Source organism: Myodes glareolus, chromosome 22 (genome assembly GCF_982192425.1).
Source record: "Myodes glareolus chromosome 22, mMyoGla1.1, whole genome shotgun sequence".
NCBI classification, from domain to species: Eukaryota; Metazoa; Chordata; class Mammalia; order Rodentia; family Cricetidae; genus Myodes; species Myodes glareolus.
The window spans coordinates 23,418,862-23,445,653 of NC_142047.1; the positions used below are offsets into that span (position 1 = coordinate 23,418,862).

At 41.8% G+C, this 26,792-nt stretch overlaps 1 protein-coding gene across 1 annotated transcript in view; it reads left to right on the forward strand.

Moving 5' to 3' along the window:
• Nucleotides 1-2,080: 2,080 nt before the first annotated feature.
• Nup93 (nucleoporin 93) overlaps nt 2,081-26,792 on the forward strand; it is a 98,152-nt gene continuing 73,440 nt past the window's right edge. Inside the window, exons 1-3 of the mRNA XM_048428673.3 lie at nt 2,081-2,163; nt 9,116-9,308; nt 24,639-24,756. Coding sequence (XP_048284630.1) covers nt 9,130-9,308; nt 24,639-24,756 — 297 coding nt within the window. The 5' untranslated portion in view covers nt 2,081-2,163; nt 9,116-9,129. The remainder of the gene's footprint in view (nt 2,164-9,115; nt 9,309-24,638; nt 24,757-26,792) is intronic.

Consider the following 26,792-nt stretch of genomic DNA (forward strand, 5'->3'; position numbering starts at 1 on the left):
TCGGGAGAGACCCCGTGCCCAAAGATCAGTCGAAAACACGCAGCCGGATGCAAACAGCAAGAGGTTTATTGGATACGCAGGTACCTGGGGTGACAAAGTCTCTCGGAGGACTTGCGCGCCTGCAGGTTGGGGGTGAGGGGTTCTTATAGGAGAGTAAAAAGCGAGGTTTACAGAAGCAAGATGCAGGGTGGTAAATTCTTAACCTAAATAACAATGAGGGGACTACTCAGCGGTTTACTGTTCCTCTTATCCTGCCCCCCCTTCCTGGCTGGCGACCAGATGTCTGATTGCACAGCCCCTGACTCGTGACGAGCCCCGCTTTATACGTGACTCAGGCCTCGCAATCCTCTCTTTCTTTGTTTCTATGGCCAGTCCATAAAGCCCCTGTCTTGCAGCCAGATAAGGCTGTCCTTGCTCTAACCTCAGGTATCTTTGCTCAGCATTCCGGAGGCCCTGAACTAAGCTTGTTATCTGCTCAGCATTCCGGAGGTCCTGAACTGAGCTTGTTATCTGTGAACCTTTGCAAAACGGTATAACTGTGGTTAAAACGAGTTGGGGTCCTTCAGTATATAAAGCAAAGTTTAAGATAACACTTTACCAAGTAGGTATCTTGCAAACTAGAATTATTAATGATGACAACTTTGTCTAGGTCTGTGTTTACATGTTCCTCGTTATTATATCATGACTGTGACCCTCACTGAAAGACTAGACACGCCTAATATTGTGCACTCCGAAAAATGCCTTTTGAACAGTTAAAAGGTAGTATGGGAGCTGAAGCAATTGCTCAACATACTGCTCTTGTTGGGTTTGGTCCTCAGCATCCGTGTCTCACAACCACTTCTAACTTCAGCACCAGGGGATATGATGACCTCTTTTGACCTTGGGCACCAGAACACACACACACACACACACCCACACACACACACCACGATGCTAAGAGGATAGGAGGTGTAAATACACCAGAGGTCATACTGTTAATACAGTTACTTACAGATCCTCAGAGTTAAGCTTGTTCCCCTTTTGAATTCCACTCTTTTGCCTGTTTTGTTTGTTTGTTGGTTGGTTGGTTGGTTTGTTCGAGACAGGGTTTCTCTGTGTAGCCCTGACTGTTACACTGGAACTCACTCTAAAGACCAGGCTGACCTCAGAGTTCCGCCTGCTTCTACCTCCGAAGTGCTGGGATTAAAGGCATGCACCACCACTTCCCGGCCTCTTTTGAATTCTAATTCTAGCTTAAAGCATCCTCTTATTCAGGTCTCTCCTCTCAGCAGTTGCTGAGATTTATTATAGCTTGCCTGCCCTGTTATTTTTCTCTCAAATTCCCAACAAAATTGCCCTTTAGTTTCCTTCTGAGTCTGCTTTTAAATTTCTTCTGCCTACCAGACTCAGAATCTCCAGAAGTGTCCTTGTATATCCCAGTGACACATTTTGTTCCTCTTCCTGTAGTGGCCACAACGAAGCAATCTCTTTTCTCTGCATTTCCCCATTGTTCTTTTCTGTAACTAGCCAATAGGGGTGGGCAGCCCAGGCTAGTTTGTTCAGGCTGCCAAACCACAAACTTTTCTCCTAGAAACCCTGAAACATGTTTTCATCTTCCACCTTTTAGTCGGAACGTCACCTAGGAGAAGCCTTCCCTGGCTATTCAACCATTTTCTTCAGTTAGTTTGCATTTCAGTTCCTACTCTCCTAGTTACTCCTGCAGTTACTTATGTTTTGTTTCCATGACCAGGCTGATAACTGCTTGAAGCCAGGATCTTGTCGGCTGTGGAAGTCACCATGTCCTGGGTGTCTAGAACAAGCCCTGGCACTTGGCTGGAACTCTACAGAGGATGGCAGATCTCTCTGGATTTGTCCAGTTAGGGAGACTGCTGAAATGCTTCTTCTAGTCCCGTCAACTCCAACCACGTGGGCGGGGAGGAGGGCGGAGCTCCCTTGACTAACTTGCAGCGACAGCTCCGCCTCAGTCTCCGCCCCAGCCCCGCCCCGCCCATGTCCGTGTCCGCTCTCGCGGGTCTCCATAAAGTTCCTTTGGCGGCGCAACGCGCAGGGGCTTCTGGGAGCTGGCCGCCTCGGCCAATCAGGAAGCGCGGGCGAGCGGCGCGAGAAGCGGCGGCGGCGTAGTGCGGCACCCGGGAGCAGACTGCAGAGCGGCGGCAGAGCCAGGTAAGGAGTGCGAGCAGCGGGTGGTCACGTGGCCCCCGGTTCGTGGCCTGGCCCCGAAGCTGGCCGGAACCCCGTCCCGAGTTCGTAGCCACGAGGCTCGCGCTTCTTGTCTTGAGTCAGCTGGGAACGCCGGCCAGCGACACCTCACCGAGTGCTGTGACTAGGCTCTTCCGAGCGTGGTCCTCCCCACTGGGGCTCTATCGCCACGCCCACCCGCGCTCACGGCTGCCAGGCGTCGCCGGGCCTGGCTGCGCTCTTTGGGGGCTGGGGTCGTCCTTCCAGAGAAGGGCTCTTCCGAGTAAAGGGAGACGACCCAGCGAAGCCCTGTCAACTCTTGTTTCCTCTACTGATAATCCAACAGGGTGCTAATGGTTGCCTCTCCTGCTGGCTCACCTGTCTCTGGATACCCTGCATTTTGTCTTCTGTAAGGGATACCGAAGTATATTGGGTTCCTTTTGAAAGAACATCACAGCGCGTTGGGCTTGCTGTCGCATGTCAAAGGGAGTTTAAAGACAGCTTGGTCTATGTTAGACCCTGTCCCAGTCCTACCCCCCATACATGGCTTTCAAAACAAGTAGAGGTCAGCGCTGGTATTCCGTTTGAGGACACATTTTGTGTTCTATCTGTACCCCAAACCTGTAACAATTGTCTATGAAATAGAACAATCGTCTATTTCATAAAAATACCCAAGCATCTTTTCTCCACATTTAGCCACTGTCCGTGTTGTTGGAGTATCTTTAATTTTTTTTTTTTTAAATTTATGCTGAGCTCTTCCAGCTTTAAATTCTTGTACGTTAGGCTAAGAACCAGTATTTATATTTTCGGCCTAGGCTCCTCCTTGACCCTTATACATCTTCAGATTGTCTGATCACTTGCTGAAACAGAGCATAAAACTAGCAAACTCCCTTCTGTTTTCCTCCGCCAAAGGACTCCTCTGCCTATTGATTGAGTGATTTAAATATTTTACTTGGGGGCGGGTGAGTAGGTTTTCTGCTGTGCATCCCAGGCCTGCCTTAAACTTTGATCCTCCCACCTCATTTCCTCTGTGCTGGGTGACATTCGTATGAAATGAAGTCTAGCAGTATTTGCCTGCTGCTGTCCTTTTCCTCCTTTTCTCTCTCCTTCCTCCTTTTCTTGTATTTGGAAGAGATTCCAAGGCTTTGTTAGGCAAGTACTGTACCATTGAGCTACATCCCTAGTCCCTCATTCCATTTTCTCTCATTTAATGATATAAAAAGGGTCTGACCAACAATCTTTGAGTCTTCATTGGTTGCTCCCTTTCTTCCTGCCAGTCCATATTCAGTGTTTGCCACCAAGACACAAGTCACCATCACTTCTCAGTTGCATTCTTGAAATCTGGTCTTCCTGCTTTTGCCTTGCTTTCTCATCAGCAGCTAAAGAGCTCACCAGATTATACCCCCACTCCCAAGCTGAATGTGCTGGTGCGTGCTTGTCATCCTAGTGCTTAGGAATTTGAGGCAGGAGGATTTCAAGTTTGGGGTCAGTCCGGACTACAGTGAGATTATGTCTGAAGAATCCTCATTTTCCCCAACTCTCCAGTAAGTCTTCTCATACTAATAGTAATAATGATAAAAAAATAAGCTCCCCGTGGTGAGCTGAAGCACAATTAATAAAAACTCAGAGAGAAATTGGGGTTCAGCCTGAAGATCTCAAAGGCAAAGCAGCTGAGATTCCTGGAGGCAGGATCACCATTTTGGACTGAGGTAGAGGTAAGAGCCAGTGGCTGGCTGCTTTGCTTTTCGGATCTTGAGGTTGAACCCCAATTTCTCTCTCTTGAGTTTTTATTGATTGTGCTTCAGTGAGCTGTAAGCCTTTCAAATAATTTGACCCACGCTCTCTTGTCTGCTACCCTCCTGGACGGCTGCTGGACATGCTTTGACTTCAGGGCTTTGTTCTTGCAGTTGGATGTCTGCTTTGCCTGTCTTCTTACTTGGAGTTTTTATTAGAGAGACATGTAGGGTGTAAGACTCCTGTCTACACTGCTTTAATTGTTCTTAGCAGTTAGCTTTTACGTGTTCCATGTATTGTTTGTCTTCTCCCTGTAGAACATGAGTGGCTAGTCCCTTGGTCTGGCACACAGTAGAGTAAAAATATAAAATAAATGAATGTTCTGATATCATAGGCTTGAAGATGTGGTGGTGAATGAGACAGGCTTGCTATTCCTTTGAAGATGTCACATAAACAATAAACACGAAAATATAAAATGTAGTTCAGGACTAGTTTTAAAGGGCTAGAACTGTAAGGAGCACTTGCCTACCAAGAGCAAGGCTTTGGGTTTGATCCCTTGTACTGGAGGAAGGGACAGGGATACTGAAAGAGAGACCTTAATGAAACAAAAGTAAATCCTGAGAATAGCAAGAAATTTTCTGGCAATGGGATCAGCAAGTGTAAAAACCATGAAATGGGAACAGTTGGAGCTGTGGTGAACTTGGACCCCAACCTCCATGTGTTGCTGTGTGCATTCTATGTGTGGATGTTCCCATGGAGGCCAGAAGAGAGTGTCTTATTCCCTGGAGCTGGAGTTACAGACAGTAGTAAATCTTTGGTGTGGGTGCTGGGAACTGAATTAGGACCCTCTAAAGAACAGTAAACTCTCCTAACTGCTGAGCCATCTCTCCAGTCCCTGAGCCTACAAGGTAGCTGAATTGAGGCAGTGGGGAGGTGTCAGAGCAAAGATTAGGAAGTGAGAGGACCCAGGTCTGTTAAGGTTACAGGTCATTTTATTTAGCAGACTTTGCTTCTTGGGGTTCAGAGTTAAGTACCTGTGAGCCTTCCCCTACAGGAAGACATTTCTGAGAAAAGATGGTCACAATGACTCCACTGGGGAGGGGCAAATAGAAGGTTCAGAGTAATCGGGGAGGGCCTTTGGGTCGGTAGACCTGCCCTGTGACTTGGAAGTAGGCATAGGAGCTTGCTGTGTCTGGGGTGGGGATGTGTGTCCTGACAAGTACTGGAGAGCGAAGGGGAGAACTGCATAAGGTGTCCCCAGGAGCAGAGAACTGCCAAGGTATGGTTGGGAACATGCAGTGTCTGTTCTGCAGAATACCTTGTGCAGCTGTGTCAAAGCCTGAACACTTAATGTAGGGGTTGAAGGTGCCTCTGATGAGTCTAAGGTGGGAGGTATTCTGGAACAGCCACTTTGGCCATGGAGAGAATGGGTGGATGATCTTTGTGGTTGAAGGAGATAGTATTTAGGTACGTGGTAAAATTAGAATTATGCTGGTACTGAGTACTGTTTTGATTATATAGATGTGAGTCGTGGTTCCCTCCATAGTTGTGAGCATTTGAACACTTGGTCCCCAATTGATGGCACTGTTTAGAAGGAAGTATGCCACTGGAGGTGGGTTTTGAGGTTTATTTTTATTTTTTGTGTGGGAATGTTTTCCTGAATGTATGTCTGTGCACCATGTGCATGCATACAGTGCCCATGGTGGCCAGAAGGGGACATCAGATCTCCTGGGCTGGAGTTATAGGCTGTTGTGAGCCACCATGTGGGAACTGAGAATTGAGCCCAAGTTCTCTGGAAGAATGCTCTTAACCTCTGAGCCATCTCTCTAGCCCCTCATTTAATCTTTTATTTAAAAGCGCTGAGGATCAAAGCCAGGACTGTGTGTGCTAGAGAAGTGCTCTACCCTGAGTTGCATCCGCAGCCTTCATTTGCACCTGTTTACACTATTAGAGCCTAGTGCATGCGTGACTTAGCCAGGTGCTTAGCACTAACATCAAACCATGACTTACCAGTTTAGACACACTTCCAGGATTAGAAAAGCTGTGAAGGGTTTTCATGTCTTTAAATCATTGAAAAGACTCTAAAAAGAATAATATTTCATGTTAAAAGTGATATGAAATTCAAAGTATAGCGTACATTATTAAGTTTTGCTGGCGAGCAGACATGCTTATTTGCTTGCATGTTCTCTGTGACTGCTGTCAAGCTACAGTGACAATGTTGAGTAGTGACAGAGACCGGCTCACGAAGCCTGAGATAATCGTTCCCTTTCCCTTGCTTCTAGGAGACTAGCCACACTTGAGCTGGCTAGCTCTGAGGTCTTTTATGCTCTTCCCTTTGTTTCTTCTCAGTTGTGAGGTTCTGAAGACTCTGGTCTCTGGAATGTGTTCTGGGAAGAACAGGTTCGAAACAGAGCTACTGAATAGTAGCTATTTCTGGGATGACTCAATGGTTTTTTTTCTTTTTCTTTTGAGAATGTTGCATAGTCCAGGTTGGCCTCAAACTGTAGCTATATTACTTTTATGGTTGCTGTGGCACAGTACTGTGACGAAAGCAATGTGAGAGAGAAGGCTTCTCCGGACTCTCAGTTTGGTAGAGAAGTCATGATGGCAGGAACTGAGGGCTGGTCACTGCATCTGCAGTCAGGAAGAAGAATGAATACTTGGGTTTCACTGACTTTCTCCTTTTCACTTAGTACAGGATCTCAGGCCATGGAAATGTACTGACCATATTTAGGTTGGGTCTGGCTACCTCATTTAACCCATTGTAGATACCCAGACACTAACCTAATCCAGACGATCCCTCACAGGTGTGTCCAGAAACTTGCATCCTAGATGACTATACATCCTTTCAAGTTAGTAATCAATTGCCAAGGGTGCTTTGGATTCCTCATCCTCCTGCCTCCAAATGCTTAGATTATAGGCACGTGCCAGCCATGCTCCATTTAGTAGTCCTTAAAGAACTCGGTGAACCCTCAGTTTGGGAGTTGTCACATGGCCTGGTAGGTGAAAAGGAGTATTCTGCTTGTGGATGGGACTTAAAAGCAAAAGGAGAGAAACCAGTGAGCTAGTAGTACCAGAAACAGGTGAGAACATTTTTATACAACAAGCAGAAATATCATGAGACCAAGATTGAGGCCACTTAGAAGAATGCTAAAGGTACCATTTTATGAGGACACTGACTTAGAATGGTTTAGAAGTGCTCAGTAGTTTGAGTATTTAGATATCTGCTCTTTTCTGATTTGATTATTTAAAGTGGTTACTTTGAGAAAATATGGAAATGACCATATTGTTGTTTCATAATTAAAACTCCATGATTTATTAGCACTTGAATTGAAATAACTGAACTATTTTCACCATCTTTATATAATGACTTCATTTTACCATATATGTACGGACAGTTTTACTTAATTTTCTGCTTGCTGTGACCAAATAACCTGACAAAAGATAGTTTAAAGGAGAGAGTTCATTCTGTGTCCGGCTGGGTATGTCAGTTTGCCACAAGCTAAAGTCATCAGAGGGGAGGGAACCTCAATTTGGAAAACGCCTCCGTAAGATCCAGCTGAAGGCATTTTCTTTTCTTTTATTTTTTTTTCTTTTCTCTTTTTACTTAACCATCAGTCTTTTATTAGGTACTAGATCACTGTTAATTTTTCACACATTAAAATAAAATGATAGTGATAGTTTAGCACACTTGATGCTGCTGAATATTTCTTTTTATTCTGGCCGCTGAGTATTTCTTTAACAATATATTTCTAGATATTACTTTGGTGAACACATAGTTTCTATTGATTACCGAATTGACAGGATGTAAATTCATGTGGGAGACAGATTAGTGGGCATGTCTGTGAGGGATCTTCCGCATCACATTGATGCGAGGCGGCAGTTGTTTCACTCATCCACAGAGGCTCTCTAGATTGGGTCTTCAGGTTTACATTGCAAAGGCTGAGCCCCCTAGCTGATGCTAAATGTCTGTATTTGAAACAATGCACCATACACCTTAAAACACTCATTTGTTCATTCATTTTATATTTTATAGATGTTTAGCTTACATGTATGTCTGTGCACCATGTGTATGCCTGGTGCTGGTGGAGACTAGAAGAGGGTGTTAGATCCCTGAAACTGGAGTTACAGATGGTTATGAGCTGTGTAGGCATTTTCTTAATTAGTGATGGATGGGGGAAGCACTGTGGGTGCTACTATCCTTGGACTGGTTGCTGGGTTCTATAAGAAAGCAGGATAAGCAAGCCAGAGAGAGCAAGCCAGTAAGCAGCACCCCTCCACAGCCTCTCCATCAGCTCCTGCCTCTAGGTTCCTGACCTGTTTGGGTTCCTGTCCTGACTTCCTTCAGTGATGAACAGTGATGCGGAAGTGTAAGCCAAATAAATAAACCCTTTCCTCCCCGACTTGCTTTGGTCATGGTGTTTCATCACAGCACTTCCCGTTGGTTGTTAGAGAAGCAGGTGGCTTTGTCAAGTATGCTCGTACTCTAGAGTTAGGAGTCATCATAATGTAATTACTGTTAGTAGCTGCAGTAACGAGTAAGATGTCCTACGGAATGAGGCCTTCAGTCACCTTGTGAGATTGTGTAAATGTAGACCAGGAATGAATAATAAAAGAATATCTTGTATGTTAATGAAGACATGGTTGTGTCAGAATAAAGTGAGACTGAGTTAGAAGATACTTGACATTTCTCTGGTCTCAGGTCAGCCAGATCATTGCAGGGTGTGTGCTGGGTTTATACCTGAGTTTCCATGGTTTGGAGCTACCATGAAAATCCTATGACAGAAGGCCTTAGGCTGTAGCAATTCCTTCTTAATGAGGCCTTCTTCCCTCAAGATAAATGGAGAGACTGGAGGTATAGAGGGATTGTTCTTTAGGCTTTCTGGAACTTGCTGCAATGATACTCATTTCCTTACCTGCTTTGGATTTGCAGGAGGAGGCAGGAACTCTGACCTGTGACTTAATATGGCTTGTCTTTGTCCTGCTGGTGACATCAGTATGCACAGAAATGATCTGTTCGCAGTCTGACTCATTTTCTGTCAGGCCTGTTCTTGGGCTGTATTCAGGAACACCTCCTGTTGTTGATGAACTGTATCCCTTTCAATTTACAAAAAGTCCTGGAGGTTTATTAATCTTGTAACAGATTGAAGCAGCGATGGAAACCTCTCTCCTCCTTGACGTAGGTCTTTTTCCTTTCATGTAGCACCTGCATCTCCAATGGATACTGAAGGGTTTGGTGAGCTCCTTCAGCAGGCTGAACAGCTTGCTGCTGAGACCGAAGGTATCTCCGAGCTTCCACACGTGGAACGGAATTTACAGGAGATCCAGCAAGCGGGTGAGCGCCTGCGTTCCCGTACCCTCACACGCACATCCCAGGAGACAGCAGATGTCAAGGCGTGAGTACTGGTGGGGAGGTGCTGTTGGCTGGGTAGTTTGGGGACAGGAACAGTTTCTTCTATGACAGTCATAAGGCAGGTAGTCAGGAACTCAGAGAGTTTATAACAGGTTACCAAACTTTGCTTCGTTTCCTTGCCTCTCTCGGGTTTTAGAGTTCCAGCCACAAAACTGCATGAGAGCCATATCATCTGCAGAGGTGTGAAGGTGAAGTGGATGGAAGAGTTTTTTGTATAAAATGCTCTCAGTAGTTCCTATTTGGGTCCATGGCTTTTGAGCCATAAATAGCCTCTTCAAGTGTGTTAGATATGGGCCGTGCACGGAAGTGCTACCCGAAGCCAGAAAGCACTCAGCCATGAACAGTTTTTAAGGGTAATTGGAAAAAACTGATGAATGGTCAGTGAGGAGAAGCCATCAAGTGAGGAGTGATTCTGTCTTCTCGTTGCCAGTGACCCCAGAGGCTGCCTCTGAAAGGCCTTGAAGTACAGTGCCTTCAGCTGATTGTACAGCAGAAGGTGGGTGAGCCCCAGGAGAACAAAACTTGGAGGAAAAATGCTGACTAGCGGTGTCATACAGCATAGCAGGATGATAGAGTGTGCAGAGGATCCTGGTTGGGCAAAACAAAAACACAACGAAAATTCAAAACCAAACGCTTTCTTTGAGAAATGTGATTTAATGGTTATTTATTGTGTTTTAGAAATTTCCTTACACATTAAGTCTTTGCATCAAGACTGATCCCTATATTATAGTTGGACAGCAAAGGTTCAGAGAGGGTAACTTGCTTAGGTTACACAGCAGGGGAGTGGTGAGCCAAGATTCAAATCCAGTGAGACTGAGCCCAGCATTCCTGTATTTCTGGAAGGGGCTTGGAGAGAGAAGGTTGAAGAGGGTGCGTGTACTGAGTTTTTGGCAGGTTCAGAAAGTCGCAAAGATTATGTATAATTCAGGAAAATGTCGGTTTACTTCTCATTCTGGGAACTTGAGAAAGACTGGAGCTAATGAGAGGCATTGTCTTAGGTATTTAGTAAATGGAAGGCTGCATTCCTTTCCTGACTGATCTGAGAACTGAGCGTGGCTGCTCTTTGGAGTCAATAGTATGCTGTGTACATTCTGTAGCCTTCTCTAGAGTATTAGTTTTTTGAATACTAGTTTTGATTCTGTTGACATTAATAAAGACAAGTCAGATGAACTGTGGCAGTTTTTTGTGTTTGTTTGTTTTCTGAACTATCTAGCCTTGTAGCAAAATGCTGCCCATAGCTAACCTACCCTGAACTCCCAGCAACCAACCAGCCTGTAGATATTTCTCCTAACTTGCCTTCCTGGTAGGCTCCAAACTTCTGTTCCTGACTGCTTGCAGTTCCCCTAATTTAAGCAGGCAACCTCTGCTTGTGCAAAGATGCTACAGGAGCAAAAAGCCCATGGATACCCACTGAGTTGCTATAGTTGTAATTTAATTGCATCAGCCTTACAGCCCATTAAGAGCAAAAAGGGAAAATGTTTTCTTGGTAACAATTATCACTTATAGTCTCTTTCTTGTAAATTTCCATTCTTCCTTGTCTCTTCTACCTTAAATCCATTATTTTTGGGAGGAGGGAGTTGGAACATTGAAAGAATGGATATGGGGTGGGGCAGGAGCTTAAAAAGAAACCAGAGGGCTATTGACTGTATTTTTCCATCTTCTTGATAGGCAGGGACACAAAGTATGATGTGACTATTTTAGTGCCTGCTGGATGAGGGCCGAACAGAGAACTGAGTAGAATTTTTTTGTTGTTGTTGTTATATGAATTAAGTTTTGAAAGAAAATTCTGTCTTTAAGGTCTTAGTTTGAATTGTAGATTTAAGTCTGACCTGAGATCTGTGATTTTTTTTTTAACTTTTAAAAAATTATTCTATGTGTATGGGTGTTTTGCCTGCATCACATACATTTTTATTTCTAAAGGAACAGACTTTTTTTTTTAAAATTAAATGAAACTTTATTATTTTCCAACTGGCCTACAACACACTACTCTCCTGCCTTGACCTTCTGAGTAGCTGGGATTACAGGTGTGTGCCGGTACTTCCAGCTCTAAGGAACAGATTTGGTACTATTTTTTTATGTGTGTTCTTGATCTTTTAAAATTGTGGAGTTTTTTCACCACATAGAGAGTATGCCTGGTGTATATAAAGCAGGGGTTTGCAGACTGGCCCATGAGCCTGCTACCTGTTACATCTTACTGGAACATAACCTTGCTTGTTTTATGTATTGACTGTGTGCCTTTTTTGCTTAGCAGAGCTGAGTAATTGCAATAGATTAAATGATCTGCAAACTGAAATGTTTGCTCTCTGTTTCTTACAAGGTAATCTTACTAACTCCACGTGAGAGTAATCTAGTAAGTGAACACCCATGTGTATATTTCTATTAAAATACAGAATATTATCAGTGTCAGTGAGTGTCTTTCATCACTTGTCTCCCCACGTTTTTCAGCAGAAGTAGACTAATGGATTTTTCCATTAAAACTGAAGCCAAACAATCAAGAGATGCACAAAGAGAAAAGATGGTGATCATTCTTTTCCCCTAACCTTATCCTTCAAGTTATTAATTTGCCTAATCTTTTATAATATTCTCCATATCAAGCAAAGTATATGCTAACATAGTTTGGCCAAAGCTGCGTAGTAAATAAAAATTTTCTTGTGATAATTCTGTGAAACTTCCTTTTTGCCACTTTGTGTTTATTAGGCACAGTGTCGTCATTTAATGAGAAGTCAACCCAGGGAAAACAGTGCCATCTCTATTCTCTTAAGGAAGGACAGTCAGATAGTAAGTGGGCAACAGGATTCAAATCTAGTTTGATCAATAGAAATCCCTTTTGGCATTTGCTATAAGGTACTTTCTGTTCCCAGAGAATTGATGTCATTACTCTTCTGACTTTATTGTCAAAGTTTGAAAAGTAAGAGAGGTAAGGATTGATGATCATGGTTGGAAAGAAATATGTTTAAGATTTTTTTTCAGAGTAAACTGTAGGTGAGGTTTGATACCCTGCCCCCCACTTATTTTCTTTTCTTTGTTCTTTGTATGTACTGGGAACAGCTTTTGTTTCTTCTCTTTTGGGACTCTGGAGTGTGAATTCATCTTCTGTGACTTTCTGATTGTGTAGAGCTGTCCTGACTTTTATAATTGGGTCCAGTCAGAGGCAGGGGACTTTGGGACTTTTCTATCCTTAAGAGCCAAATGTTGGGCTAGAGGTGTAGTTTAGTGGTAGAGCTCTATCATACAAAAAGTTGCTGGTGTAACCATCCCTACCTAAGTCCCCACTTCTACCATAAATCTTTCTCTCTTCCTCCTTCTCCCTTATCAACATTTCTACATAGACAGAGCATAAGCTATGCAATGCATAGTTCTTGTAGGTGCCACTTTCGGTTCCTTTTCTGTTGCCCAGGCTCGCCTGGAGCTATATATGCAATTCAAACTGGCCAGGAATTCTTGGTCCTCTATCTTACTATTACAGCCCTGAAATTAAAAGTATGAGCTGCCACATCTGTCTCAAAAGCTGGGTTTTTTTTATTTTTTAATTTTTAAAAAAGTTTTGTTTTGTTTTGGTTTGGTTTTGGTTTTTTGAGACAGGGTTTCTCTGACTGTCCTGGAACTCACTCTAAAGACCAGGCTGGCCTCAACTCAAGAGATCCACCTGCCTCTGCCTCCCGAGTGCTGAGATTAAAGGTGTGCACTGCCACCACCCAGCCAACTACATAATCTTTACTACTCCTAAATTACAAGTGAAGAAACTGAGGCTCTTGGTTCCCACTCTAGAAGAGTAAGCTTTTACCCACAGAGCCATCTCTCCAGCCTCTAAAAAGACAGGAGAAAAAAATGCTTAAATTTCAAAACTTAATAGAAAGCCGCAATAAATTGCCAGGTGTGGTCATCCATATCTATAATCTCAGCACTGAGGTGCCTAAGGCAGAAGGATAGTGACTTCATGGTCTTCCTGCCTTACATAGTGAGTTCCAAGACCAACCTGGGGTTTGTAATATGACCCTGTGTTTATAAACAAAAACCACACTAATCAAGATTATGTGACATGAGGATGGATAAATAGATTGTTGAAATATAGTGGTTGTGTTCTTCCTGAGGACTTGGGTTCAGTTCCTAGTACCTACATGGTGACTCATAATTGTCTATAACTCCAGGTCCAGGGGATCTCCCACCCTAATTTGGCCTTTACATGCACCAAGCACTCATGTGATGCACATACATATAAGCACGCAAAACCCCTACATACATAAAATAAATCTAAAAATGTGAGTAGTATGTAGTATCTATAGTCTTAAAACAGTTCTAAGAATTTTGGGTTTTCCCTTTACTCCTATTAAAACATAACAGCTATAATTCTAGAATTGCATGTCTAAAAAGTTTACTTAATTATGTATGATTTTCCCTCCAATAATACTGTTGAACAAGAAAAGAGTAGTCTTTTTCAACAAATGAGGTTGGGATAACTGGATGTCTATATGTAAAGCAATAAAGTTGACCCTTATCTCATTCTACACACAAGCACTAATTCTAGCCGGACTGTAGGTGTAACTATAAGAACTAAAATTATAAAATTCTTTTTTATTTTATTTTATTTATTTATTTATTATGTATACAATATTCTGTCTGTGTGTGTGTGCCTGCAGGCCAGAAGAGGGCACCAGACCCCATTACAGATGGTTGTGAGCCACCATGTGGTTGCTGGGAATTGAACTCAGGACCTTTGGAAGAGCAGGCAATGCTCTCTTAACCTCTGAGCCATCTCTCCAGCCCCCAAATTATAAAATTCTTAAAAGAAAATGTGGGTATAAGTTTTCCTGGCCTCAAGAGATATGGATGTAGCTCACTGGGTAGAGTGCTTGCGTAGCATGCACAAGACCCTAGATTCAGTCCCTCACTCACTTAAATGTTGGTGGCCATGGTGACTTGAATGAGAATGGCCCCATAGGCTCACATATTTGAGTGCATAGTCCTCAGTTGGACTGTTTAGGAAGAATCAGGAGGTGTCACTGGGGGTGGACTCACACCAGGTCCAGTCTTCCATTGTCTGCTGCCTACAGATCTGGATATAAGCTCTGCACTGTTGCTTCAGCGCCATGACTCCATGTCTGCTGCTACGCTCTTCACCATGATGGCCATGGACTGACCTGAAACTGTAAGAAAGCCCTCAGTTAAATGCTTCCTTTTACAAGTTGCCTGGTCATGGTGCCTCCTCACAGCAATAGAACTTAGTTATGACTAAGACATGCCTATAATATTAGCACTCTAGAAGTAGAGGCAGAGAGTCAGAAATTCAAGGTCATCCTTGTCTGCACAAGTTCAAGATCAGTCAGGGCTACTTGGGCTTCCAAACAAATCAACAAATATTCTTGGCCTTAGATTTGGCAGAGCCATCTAGGATATTAGGCCAATAGGATATATCAAAACAAACAAACAAACAAAAAAACAAACCATCAGTTCAACTTTATCAAAATGAAACATTTGTGCTTCAAATGCAACTGTCAAGAAAGAAATATGTTTTAGATGAAAACATTTTCTGTTACGCTGAGGAACTTTGTGGTGGTTTTAAAGAAACAGATCCCCACAGAGAGTGGCACTATTAGGAGGTGTGGCTTTGTTGAAGTAGGTGTGGCCTTGTTTTAAGAAGTGTGACTATTGGGGTGGATTCTGGGGGTCTCCTTTGCTCAAGCTACTCTCAGAGTGGTAGACATTTCCTTTTGCCTGTAGATCAAGATGTAGAACTCTCAGCTCCTCCAGTTCCATGCCTTCCTGCATACCACCATGTTTCCCACCATGATGATAATACACTAAATCTCTGAAACTGTATGCTAGCCTTAATTAAATGTTTTCATTTGTTAGAGTTGGTGTATGGTGGCATGTGCCGTTAATCCTGGAAGGCAGAGGCAGGTGAATTTCTGTGGGTTTGAGGCCAGCCTAGTCTATAGAGTGAGTTCCAGAATAGGCTCCAAAGCTGCAGCAAAATCCTGTCTCCAAAAAAAAAAAAAAATGCAGAAATTGCTATGGTCATGGTTTGTCCTAACAGCAATAGAAACTCTAGCTAAGACAAACTTGTATCAGAGCTTTAAAAATTTATTAACTCTGAGCATGTGTGTGTGTGTGTGTGTGTGTTTGTGCATATGCACATGTATATGTGTGTCTGTGTGAGACTTAGAGGACAGCTTGCCAGGGATCATACTCAGGTCAAGCTTGGTGGCAAGAACAGTCAGTGGGTACACTGAATCAACTCACTGTAGTTGGGTTTTTAACCCTTTTGCACTTTTGGGGACCCGCCACCCAGTTCCAAATTTAATCACACGGAGGCTTATTGTTACTTATAAATGCCCAGCCTTGTCAGGCGGTGGTGGCACACGCCTTTAATCCCAGCACTCAGGAGGCAGAGACAGGCGGATCTCTGTGAGTTCGAGGCCAGCCTGGTCTACTGGAGCTAGTTCCAGGACAGGCTCCAAAGCTACAGAGAAACCCTGTCTCGAAAAACAAAAAACAAACAAACAAAAAGGCCCAGCCTTAGCTTGACTTAATACTAGCCAGCTTTTCTTAAATTATCCTGTCTATCTTTTCAATCTGGGCTTTTATCTTTCTATATTCTGTATTCCTTTCTTTACTTCTTACTCCATAGCTGGTTGTGTGGCTGGGTGGCTGGCCCCTTGAGTCCTCTTCTCTTGCTCTTATTTATTCCCTCTGCCTGCTAGCTCTGCCTATCCTTTCTCCTGCCTGGCTATTGTTTGTTCAACTCTTTATTAGACCAGTCAGCTGTTTTAGGCAGGCAAAGTAACACAGCTTTACACAGTTAAACAAATGCAGCATAAAGGAATGCAACACATCTTTGCATCGTTGAACACATGGAACACATCTTAAAATAATATTCTATAACAACTCGCTGGCCCATGTTTTATTTCTTTTTAGTCTTTTAGAATTTATTCATAAAAAGACAACTTAATTTTACAATGGCATAAGCTCATTGTCCAATAAGTGTCATTAGTTACCAGAAAAGTACATGTCAGATACAATGTAATACCACTTCATACCTACCAGGATGGTTCTAACCAAAAATACATGTGATAGTGTTGGTGAGAATGTGCAGAAAGTGAAAGAATCTGGGTGAGTCTTTCTTCATGCTCTCTTGATAGGTCTGCCTCTTTGGAAGATAGTTCAGAGTTGTTACCACATAATCCAGTGATTCTGTTTTTAGCTCTAAATCCAAGAGATGTAAATGTGTCTACACAAAACTTGTACATAAATTTTAATGGCAGGTGTCAGCCAACTGGTGAATAGATGCACAAAATGTGGCATAACCATGTAATGGGATCGGATTTGGCAAGAAAAGGGCATTAGGTATGCTTATGCTCAATGATTAAACATAGGCTCTACATGGATAAACCTAAAAGTTTAAGTAAAAGAAACTGGTTACAAAAGATTACATATTGTATGATTGTATTTGAGTGATGTCCAGAATAGGCAAATCTGCAGGAAAAGAATAATAAATGAGGGCTGCCATATTTAGGGGGTAGTGAATGAGGAAATGGGAACTGATTACTAATGAGTAGAGATTTTCTTTTAGCAGTAATGAAAATGTTCTAAAATTGATTATAGTGATGGTTGAGTAACCCTGAGTATACTTAAAAAGTTTCCACTGAATATTATACTGTTAATGGATGGATTGTATAGTAAGAAAATTATATCACAAGCTCTTTTTTAAAGAGTAAATGATACGGACAGGAGAGAAGACTGAGTGAGCCATTAAAGGCTAGGCTCACAACCAGAAAGAGTACATATCTGCTGATTTTAAAAACGGAAATGCTTTGAAAGTACTTAAGATTTGTCTAAATTGAACAAGGTTAAGACAGACAGGAAAATGACTATCATGAAGTAGGTCTTTTTCTCCCCACAGATCCCTAAAAACAGGAGGCATGGTATTCCATATAGCTATACTCACCAAGTGAGTACTGGATTGTTGGGGAGCCAGATGGGTCGGTCATACTGTTGAAGGGCTTGATCCAGAATGCTATAATCTCAAAAGTTGAAACCTTGAAATCCACAGTCCCCCAAACTATAATCCTGGTGGTTGGAAAGACTGCCTCACGAGAGAGGTACAAAGCCGAGCTCTTGAGAAAGGATTGGACTTGCACTGCAGTGATGATGAAAACCTCACTTAAAAATGCGTCATTCGTGAGCATTTGCATTCATTTCAGCTGATAAAATTCCAGGAGGTTTTAATAAATGAAAGCCACAATTGCCAAAAGAAGCCAGCAGCTATTAACTACCTCAAAAATAATTAGGTGCATGGTAGAAGGAGAGACATTAAGACAGTGGTACTAGTTTGATTGCTTGTATTATTTCTGCCAAATTTGCGGACTGTATATGAGTGTGGTGCAGATTGGATTTATATCTATGGACCCAAATCAGCACAGAAGCATAGCACAGAGGAAGGGAAAACTAGTAGGGGATGCTTTTGTGGGTATCTGTCACAGATTAAATTTTAAAAAACATGCAGAAAAATCGGTTATCCATCATGCTGTTTCATATGACTTCAGTTCAAAAGCCACGTATACCAGCTGCCAATTACAGTGCTATATGAATAAAATGCTTTTACTTGATATTTGTAGATTGACTTCAGGGCTTTAATGCAAGCTAAGCAGGTACACTACTACTGAACTGGTATATGTAGCCCCTGATATATGTTTATATATTTTGCCTTTATTTAAAATGATTTTTTAAAATATTTATTTATTTGTTGTGTATGCAATATTCTTTCTGTGTGTATGCCTGAAAGCCAGAAGAGGGCACATGACCTCATTACAGATGGTTGTGAGCCACCATGTGGTTGCTGGGAATTGAACTCGGGACCTTTGGAAGAGCAGGCAATGCTCTTAACCACTGAGCCATCTCTCCAGCCCTAAAATGATTTTTTTTTAAAAAATAATTATGTGCATTAGTGTTTTGCTTGTATATATATCTAAGTGAGGTTGTTGGATCTCCCGGAACTGAAGTTACAGACAGTTGTGAGCTGTCAAGTGGGTGCTGGGAATTTAACCAGGATCCTCTGGAAGAGCAGCCAATGCTGCCAATCATTGAGCTATCTCTTAAACCCACATTTTACCTTTTTTGACCTATTATAATATGACTTTGTCTTATAACTGTTCTTACATTTTGTCTTAGTCACTGTTCTATTGCTGTGAAAAAAACTCACTGAGACAGGTTTTCTCAGTGTTGCCCTGACTGTCCTGGAACTCCCTCTGTAGACAAAACTCGCCTTGAACTTAGAGATCCACCTGCCTCTGCCTCCCTAGTGCTGAGATTCCAGGTGTGTACTACCGCAACTGACCTGCCAAGGCAAGTCTTAGAAAAGAAAGCATTTAATTGGAGGCTTGCTTACAGCTTCAGAGGCTTAGTTCCTTATCATCCTGATGGGAGCACATGGTACTGCAGAAGTAAATGGCAGAGAGCTTTATATCCGTATCTGCAGGCAGGCATAGGAAGAAACTGGGCCTGGCATGAGTTTTTGAAACTTCAGAGCCCACCCTTAATGACACACTTCCTCAACAAGGCCACATCTCCTAATCCTTCTCAAATAATACCATTCCCTGATGACTAAGCATTCAATTATATGAGCCATTCTTATTTATACCAACATACAGTTGTAATATGTTTGTTTACATTTGAATATAGCTTATTCATAATGTTTTATAAAGTCATCCATGAAATGTTCTTATGCTGTTATATGTTTCTCAAATAACTTCTCTTTTAAAAGAGAAATTAGCTGGGTGTGGTAGTGCACACTTTCAGTCCCAACAGAGACGTTCCAGGACAGCCAGGGCTGCATGAACTGGATAGCAATCTGTCTCAAACAAACAAAATACCCCTAGGTTCAACACACACATCCCACAATATGCATACCCCAAATAAATGACTTCTGTGGTTGTTATTTTTGAAACAAGGTTTCATATAGCAGCCCAGGCTGACCTCAACCTCTATAAGGGGGAGGGGCAGGGGGAATGACCTTGATGATCCTCTTACCTCTACCACCTAAATGCTGGCATTACAGGTATGCACCTCTGTGTCATTATGACTGACTCCAATGTATCTCTTTTACATTCTTTTAATTAATTTTTCCAGAATTATATTTTTGGTATTTTGATCTTTTGAGATTTTTTGGCATTCGGGGTTATGGTGATATCAGATTGTGTCTTTTGGGATTATAGCTCAGACCTAGTCAAGAGGCAACTAGAGCAAGTGCAGGAGCTTTCATTATGGTTTCTATAGAAGAGCAGGGTAAATACGATTAGACTTGGTTAGTAGGGGGGATTTTATTAGGCTCTGAGGTAGTTCCTGGCCTTGGCATGGTTGGGAAAGGAAGATTGTGGCCAAGTCTGATCGCTTGTGAGAATCTGATGAGATGATTGAAATGTGGGATGTGGATTGATTGGTGTCTTAGTTAGGGTTACTGTTGCAGTGAGAAGGCACCGTGAGCAAGGCAAATTATAAAAGGAACCGTTGAATTGGGGACTTGTTTACAATTTCAGAGGGGGTTAGTTCATAACTATCATGCCTGGCAGCAGGCAGACGTGGCACAGGAGCCATAGCTCCTGTGTAGGCCAGAACACTTTAACAGTTATGGTAGTGAGCCTTTTGGGATGTGAGAAGGAGATACAGTTAGCACATCTAAAGAAAACCTGATATTCACTGTTCTTGAGTTTGAGTTGAAAGCAATAATATTAATTCATGTTGTAATTTATCTTGACAAAACCAAAAACTCCATTTCTAGCTTTGCTGTTGAAGAAGCCTGGGAACAATACACAATCCTTGTTGCCCAGAGAATTATCTATAAATTTCTTTAACGGTAACTAGGACTGTTTGGAGAGTTAGCTGATCCCTGGGCTCTGTTTACATAAGACACACACGAAACACCTTGCTGTGTCAGGTAGCAAAGTCATAGAGACTTCCTGGAGTCATTTCAGAAAGAGCTCAGAAGGCAGCACCTATACACGTGAGTGGTGGTTTAATGTATGGAAAGTCCTGCGTAAGCCCCAAAGCCCCATACTCTGACACCATAAAATAACATCAAACTTTAAAACTTAGAAACAAACTTGGAGAGGGTTCTACTGGCTCAAGATGAGACAATTTGGGCAATCAAAGAACATGACATGCATTGGGAGGCTGGAGAGATGGCTCAACAGTAAGAGGGCTGGCTGCTCTTCAGAGGACCCAGCACCCACATGGCAGCAACTCGCAACCATCTTTAACTCTAGTTCTAGAGGATCTGACACCCTCTTCTGGCCTTCATGACATCATGTACACATGTGGTGCATAGACATACATGCAGGCAAACACTCAGACATAAAATAGAAATAAATCTTTAAAAATAAAACCCTGTAAAAATGCAGTAGGATGAAGCATATCAAATGTGTTTCAGTTTATAAGATTATGATGATACTAAACTAAAAATCAGTCATGTTGAAGGACACTAGATAACCAGCTTATCATTTGGGTGGTCGCGTAGTTGATGTCAGCATAAAGGTAGAAATAGAGCTATTTCTACCTTTTAAGCCCATAAGGAACAGCTGCATCTAAGCAGTGGGCACCAGTGCCTGCAGAAGTCCATACCTCTTGATGGAAGTGTGACCAGAACAAATAGCAGCAACAAAACAGTGGCTCCTGCCTCTAGTCAGACCTTTAGCACTTGCTTTGAATTTATCTTTGCTGCACTAAATATACTCTTTATATCAGTAATTATAAGTGACAACCACAAAATTTTCTTTGAAGTGATTGTCATCAGGCTCTATCCCAGAGCTGTTGAATCAAAACCAGCATTTTAACAAATCAGGTGATTCATATGTATAATTGAATATGAGTTACATTGTTTTACAGGGCACATCCAAACTCTTCCACAAAGAAATTAGACGGGAAAAAAATGAGATGGAGGGGAAAACCTATAAAGGAAAAAAAGATTTAGAAAACATCCCAGTCATCCACAAGGTCTTATTTGGCATTCTTTCAGATGAACACAGATTTTTAAATTATGAAACAATTGGAAAGTATCTTCAATCTACCATAATCTATTTCAAAATAATCTGAGTGGTAGAGGAAAATAGGTAGAACAAGTGGGATAGGATTGATCATATCCTGTGGATTGTTGAAGCTGAGTGATAGGTACAAAGAAATTCAATATTTTAATTTTGTGTTCTAATCAAATTTTTTTTAAAAAAAATAATAGCCAGAAAAGAGAGACTGACTAGGATAGTATAGTCTTAAAGGAAGTGTGGGTAAGGTGTGGAAATTGTGTATTCCTGGTGGGGATACAAAATGGTGTAGCTACTTCGGAAAATGGCCCAAGTTCCTCACAAGACTGAACAGAATTCTTATTTAATCCAACAGCTCTACTCCAAGGTCTGTATCTAAGAGAAATAAACATTCAGGCAAAACCTGTGTGTAGGTGTTTTGGGCCACATTTTTTACAAGAGTGAGAACCTTAGAAGCAGCCCAAATGCCCACTGATTGGATAAATGTTGTGCGGGAGAATTGTCCGTATTCTGCCAATCATGTTTTAAATAAACGCTGATTGGCCAGGCAGGAGGTGTAGGCAGGGAAACCAGACAGGAAGTGGAAATGATGCAAGGAGAACAGGAGAATTCTGGGGAGGAGGAAGTTGATTCTTCCCACTCCTGCCCAGCTCACCGAAGCAGAGGGATGTGATCTGCCAGCTGAAAAGGTACAGAGCCATATGGCTAAAATAGATCAGAAAAATGGATTAATCAAGATGTGAGAGTTCGCTAATAAGTAGCCTGACCTAATGGGCCAATCAGCTTTATAACTTATAGAGGTTTCTTTGTGTGATTTTCTCTGGGACTAAAAAGCTGGGGGAACAGGGCAGGACAGATACCCCAACAAGCTGGCCCCTCATGTTACATAAATGGATACATAAAATGTGGTATGGTATAAAATACAATGAATTTTTAATATTTACCCTGGGTAGATGACCCTCAAAAGCATTTCACTAAGAGAAAGACACCAGTCATAAAAGACTATAGTATTTTTCCATTTATATGCGTTGTCAAGGTCTCACAGGTGAAAGGGGAAGCATTTCTCATGATAGGGCTTTCTTTTGGGGATAATGAAAATATTCTAAAATTGCTGATGGTGATGGTCATATACTTCTATACGAAGATATTTAAATAACTAAATTGTACATAAACTATAACTGATGAACTTTGTGGTAAGCAAATTCGTATCAGTAGAACTGTTGCAAAAGGAGGGAGTTAGTGTTATACTAATGTTTTTCTTTGCCCAGGAGTAATCAGATTAAGTCTTTGGGAAGAAGTCTGTGTAGGTGATCCTGATGTGCAACTAGGTGAGAAGCACTGTAGAAGGACTGTTAGGAGAGAGATGTCAGATATGTCAGCCTAGAAGGGAAGCCTCAGGGATGGTGTCCTAGTTGACCCAAAGAAATCAATAGTCTACAGGGAAGAACTGTCTGAATTAGCATAATTTATTCTATCATTTTTGCCAGAATACAGTTAGGCATAGGGCACCCCTTTTTCTTCTCTGAGAAAACTGTTAGATTGTGATTGAAAATCTTGACTTTTACTCATAGGTAATATGTGTGGGCTCAAATGCCTTAGCAGCAGCAGCCTCCCTTCCTCCCTTTCCATCCCCATCATCATCATCTTGGGTCTCATTTGCTCTGACTTTCTAACCTCTTACTCAAGGTAAAAACATACTTCATTGGTGACATTTTGGGGTACCAAATCACAATACAAAAATGGTAATCTGATAAATGTAGACATGGAGGCACATTTTCTGTTTCTTGAATTGAAAGGCACAAAAGCAAAACTTCCAAAAACACAAACATACACCTGGTGTAGGCGAAGTTTTCTTGTCCTGGGAGCCTCTCCCAAATAACTGACATGAAGACTTAATATTAATTACACATGTTCAGTCAATAGCTCAGGATTGTCACTAGCTAGCCCTTACATTTAAATTAACCCATATTTCTTATCTATGCTTTGCCATGTGACTCGGTACCTTTTCTCAGTGTGGCATGCTCATCTTGCTTCTCCCTGCTTCTCCTGGCAACTCCTCAGACTCTGCCTTTTCCTCTCAGCATTCTCTCCATGTCAGGCCATCTCACCCAATTTCTTCCTGCCCAGCTATCAGCCAGTTTTTTTATTAATAGTGAGAGCAGTACATGTTCACAGAATACAGAATGATTATTCTACAACGGGCTGGAGAGATGGCTTAGAGGTTGAAAGCACTGGTTGGCCCTCTAGAGGACCTGGGTTTGCTTCCATGTCATGTCAAGTGGCCTGTGAGTCCAGCTCCAGGAGATCCAGCGACCTTCCAGAGCACTGGTGTATACGTGGCATTTGTGCACACATCAGTGGATAAAAATAAAAATAAATCTTCGAAAAGCTGAACTAACTTGCCCAAGTTTCTTTCTTTCAAAGAGCTTTAGATATTAGGGAAGCTCTGTTGTTTTTTTGTTTTGACTTTTGAGAGAAGGGCTCTTTTATAGCCCAGATTAGCCTCAAGCTTTCAGTCCTCTCCTTTAGCCTTTCTAACTGATGTATAGTTTCCTGGTTTACTTTGTATTTTAAATTTGTTCATTGTTTTGTTGTCTAAAGAGGAAAAATGAATATTCTCATTTCTCTTCAGAAGCTTTTGTTGTTCAGAAAACAGCTGTATTCTTGGCTAAGCAAAAGAGAGGGGATTTGAAGGTTCAGTGGCATGGTACCTGAGTTTTGAATACAAGCCATGCAGAACTAGCTTTTGATTCTGTTTTGACTGCCCCTGAGTGAGTTATCTGCTACTCCAGATAGTTGGTTTCCTCAATTAGCATTTGGGCCCGCTACTCCTGAAGTTAAAATGTGCTTTACCAACTTTCTCTTCAGAAGCTGTTAAACATGGAGTGGCAATGAAGGATTTGTATTCTAGATCTAGGGCTAAATAATTGCATTTATCTCAAGGGGTTTCTAAAGGTGTTTGGTGTTAGTATTATTCCATTCAATAACGAGGTTCTCCCTCTAATTCAGTCATTACTAGATTGGATATCTTATTCCCAAATGCAGTGTGTGTCTGCTGTTTCAGTTCCTAGACCTTTATGGGCAGGTAAGAAACCAGCTGTACAATAGGACCCGGCCAGAAGATGGAAGTGTTCTAGTTAGGTGCTCTACCATTTGCTCTGGCCTCTTCCTTCTACTCCAAATAGGAGGTTTTGAATGAAAACAGCTCTAGTATTTTATGGCATGTACTACATACCCTAATACTACTTCCCCTCTTTGTCTTTCTGTCCTACATCCCCATATAGATCAGTTCTTCTCGGGTCACGGGGACTTGACATATCCCACATCTCCCAGAGATTGGAGAGTCTGAGTGCAGCGACCACTTTTGAACCTCTTGAGCCTGTGAAGGACACAGACATTCAGGTAAGAGCTGCCAGCTGCAAGCGCAGCCTGGAGCATGTACCCAGGCCATAGGCCTTGGCCCTTTCTTCACCACTGAATTAAGACTGCCACTTTCTTTATCAGTTTTCTTCTTACTCAGATGCTAAAAGAACAGGAGACTCAGGTTTGGAGATACAGAGGGGGATCATTGGGTTGTTTTCAGAGTACTCTTTGTGGGTAAATTTAAGAAAGCAATTCCATCCTGTACTTTTTAGATAATTCTGGTTTGAAAACAGATTTTACTGCCTTGGGCTTAATCCAAGGTGCAGAGACAGGAGTCATTAAGTTTCTCTTGCCTGGTTTACTAGATTCAGATAATTTTACTATTTGTTGTTCACATTTCTTTTTACATCTTGCTTGTATTGGAGCTTAAAGTACTTTTTACTGAAATCAGCTCAGTGATTTCCAGGAAATATTTGGCTGCATTAGTGATACCAGGAAATGGCCTAATAGAGCACCCCAGTCTCATGAGCCTGACATGCCCCTAGCTGCTGATTGCTATTTTATCTAATCAGAAACTGCTGTAAGCTTGTTAAGGCGAAACCTAGTTTGATTGTTTTGTGTAGGCTGTACTGTTTGCATTGGTTTGCCTGTTCCTGTTTTTGTTTGTTTACTTGAGATGGGATCCACTCTTGTAGTGTCTAGCCTCAGGTGATCATGGTCCTCCAATTCTTGAGTAGTGGGGATTTTATGCCCCCCACCTGCCTTGATTTCTTTTGAAATAAGGATTTCCTTTGAAATAAAAAGACAAGTCCAGGAAGAAATGGGTGATAATTGTGTTCTCTTTGAGCTGGGCCTAAATTGATACTGTATTCCAAAATCCTTTTAAGACCCATGATAGTGCATCTGGCGACTACATTTCAGAATTGTTCTAATTTGGAAACCTATTCTTTTGAGGGGAGACTAGAAATTACTGATGTTCATGATTTCTTTGGTTATTGATATGTTCCCAAAATATGAAAATCCGGAAGTTTTTATTTTTATTTTGCTTTTATAACAAACATTACCTAATCTGAAGTGCAGCTGCTGGTGCTCTATGATAATACTTTAGTACTGATGATGTGGCGTGAATGGAATAGAACTCAAATACTATGAATAATCAACATATCTAGTCGTTTGCTTAATGTAAGAACATCTTCCTTCAGCACTGTTAGATGGTTTCCCAGCAATGTATGCTAAGTCACATCAGAAAGAATTTCTTAATTTGAAATGATTATTGCTGTGAGTTTTAGTCTTGTGTAGGGAAATCTTTGAACTTTAAAACTAAAGTTGCCATTGACAATGACACTGGGACTGGTTTCCTCTGCATATACTGGATTTTTGGGATCCAGTCTGTTTGGATGCTCACCTTCCTGGACCTGGAGGGAGGGGGGAGGAACTTGGACTTCCCACAGGGCAGGAGACCCTGACTGCCCTTGGGGACAAAGAGGGAGGAGAAGAGGGAGGGGGGGGAGTGGGAGGGCGTTGGGAGGAGGGGTGTAAATGGAAACTCTTTATAATTTAATAAAATTACTTTCAAAAAAAATATCTATATTTCAAGCAAAAAACAAACAAACAAAAAAAAACTAAAGTTGCTTTAGTTTTTAGAATTTCCTCTCTTATTTGGGTTTTGCCAGAATAGCTTTAAAAATGCAAAATGTTGGGCTGGAGAGATGGCTCAAAGGTTAAGAGCACTGGCTGCTCTCCAGATGTCCTGAGTTTAATTCCCAGCAACCCTAAGTTGGCTCACCACCATCTGTAATGAGATCTGGTGTCCTCTTCTGGTCTGCAGGCATACAAGCAGGCAGAACATTGTATACATAATAAATAAATAATGCAAAATATTTAATCCAGTACAATTATGTGTATGTTCCAGTGTGTTTGCCTACATGTATGTGATTTTGGAAGTTACAGATATGTGAAGACTGAGGACTACCTTAGGTATTTTTTTAAGGTACTTTTTACCTTTTGTTTGAGAAAGAATCTATCATTGGCCTGGACATTGACCACATAAAACAGACTGCTTGGCCTGTGAGCTT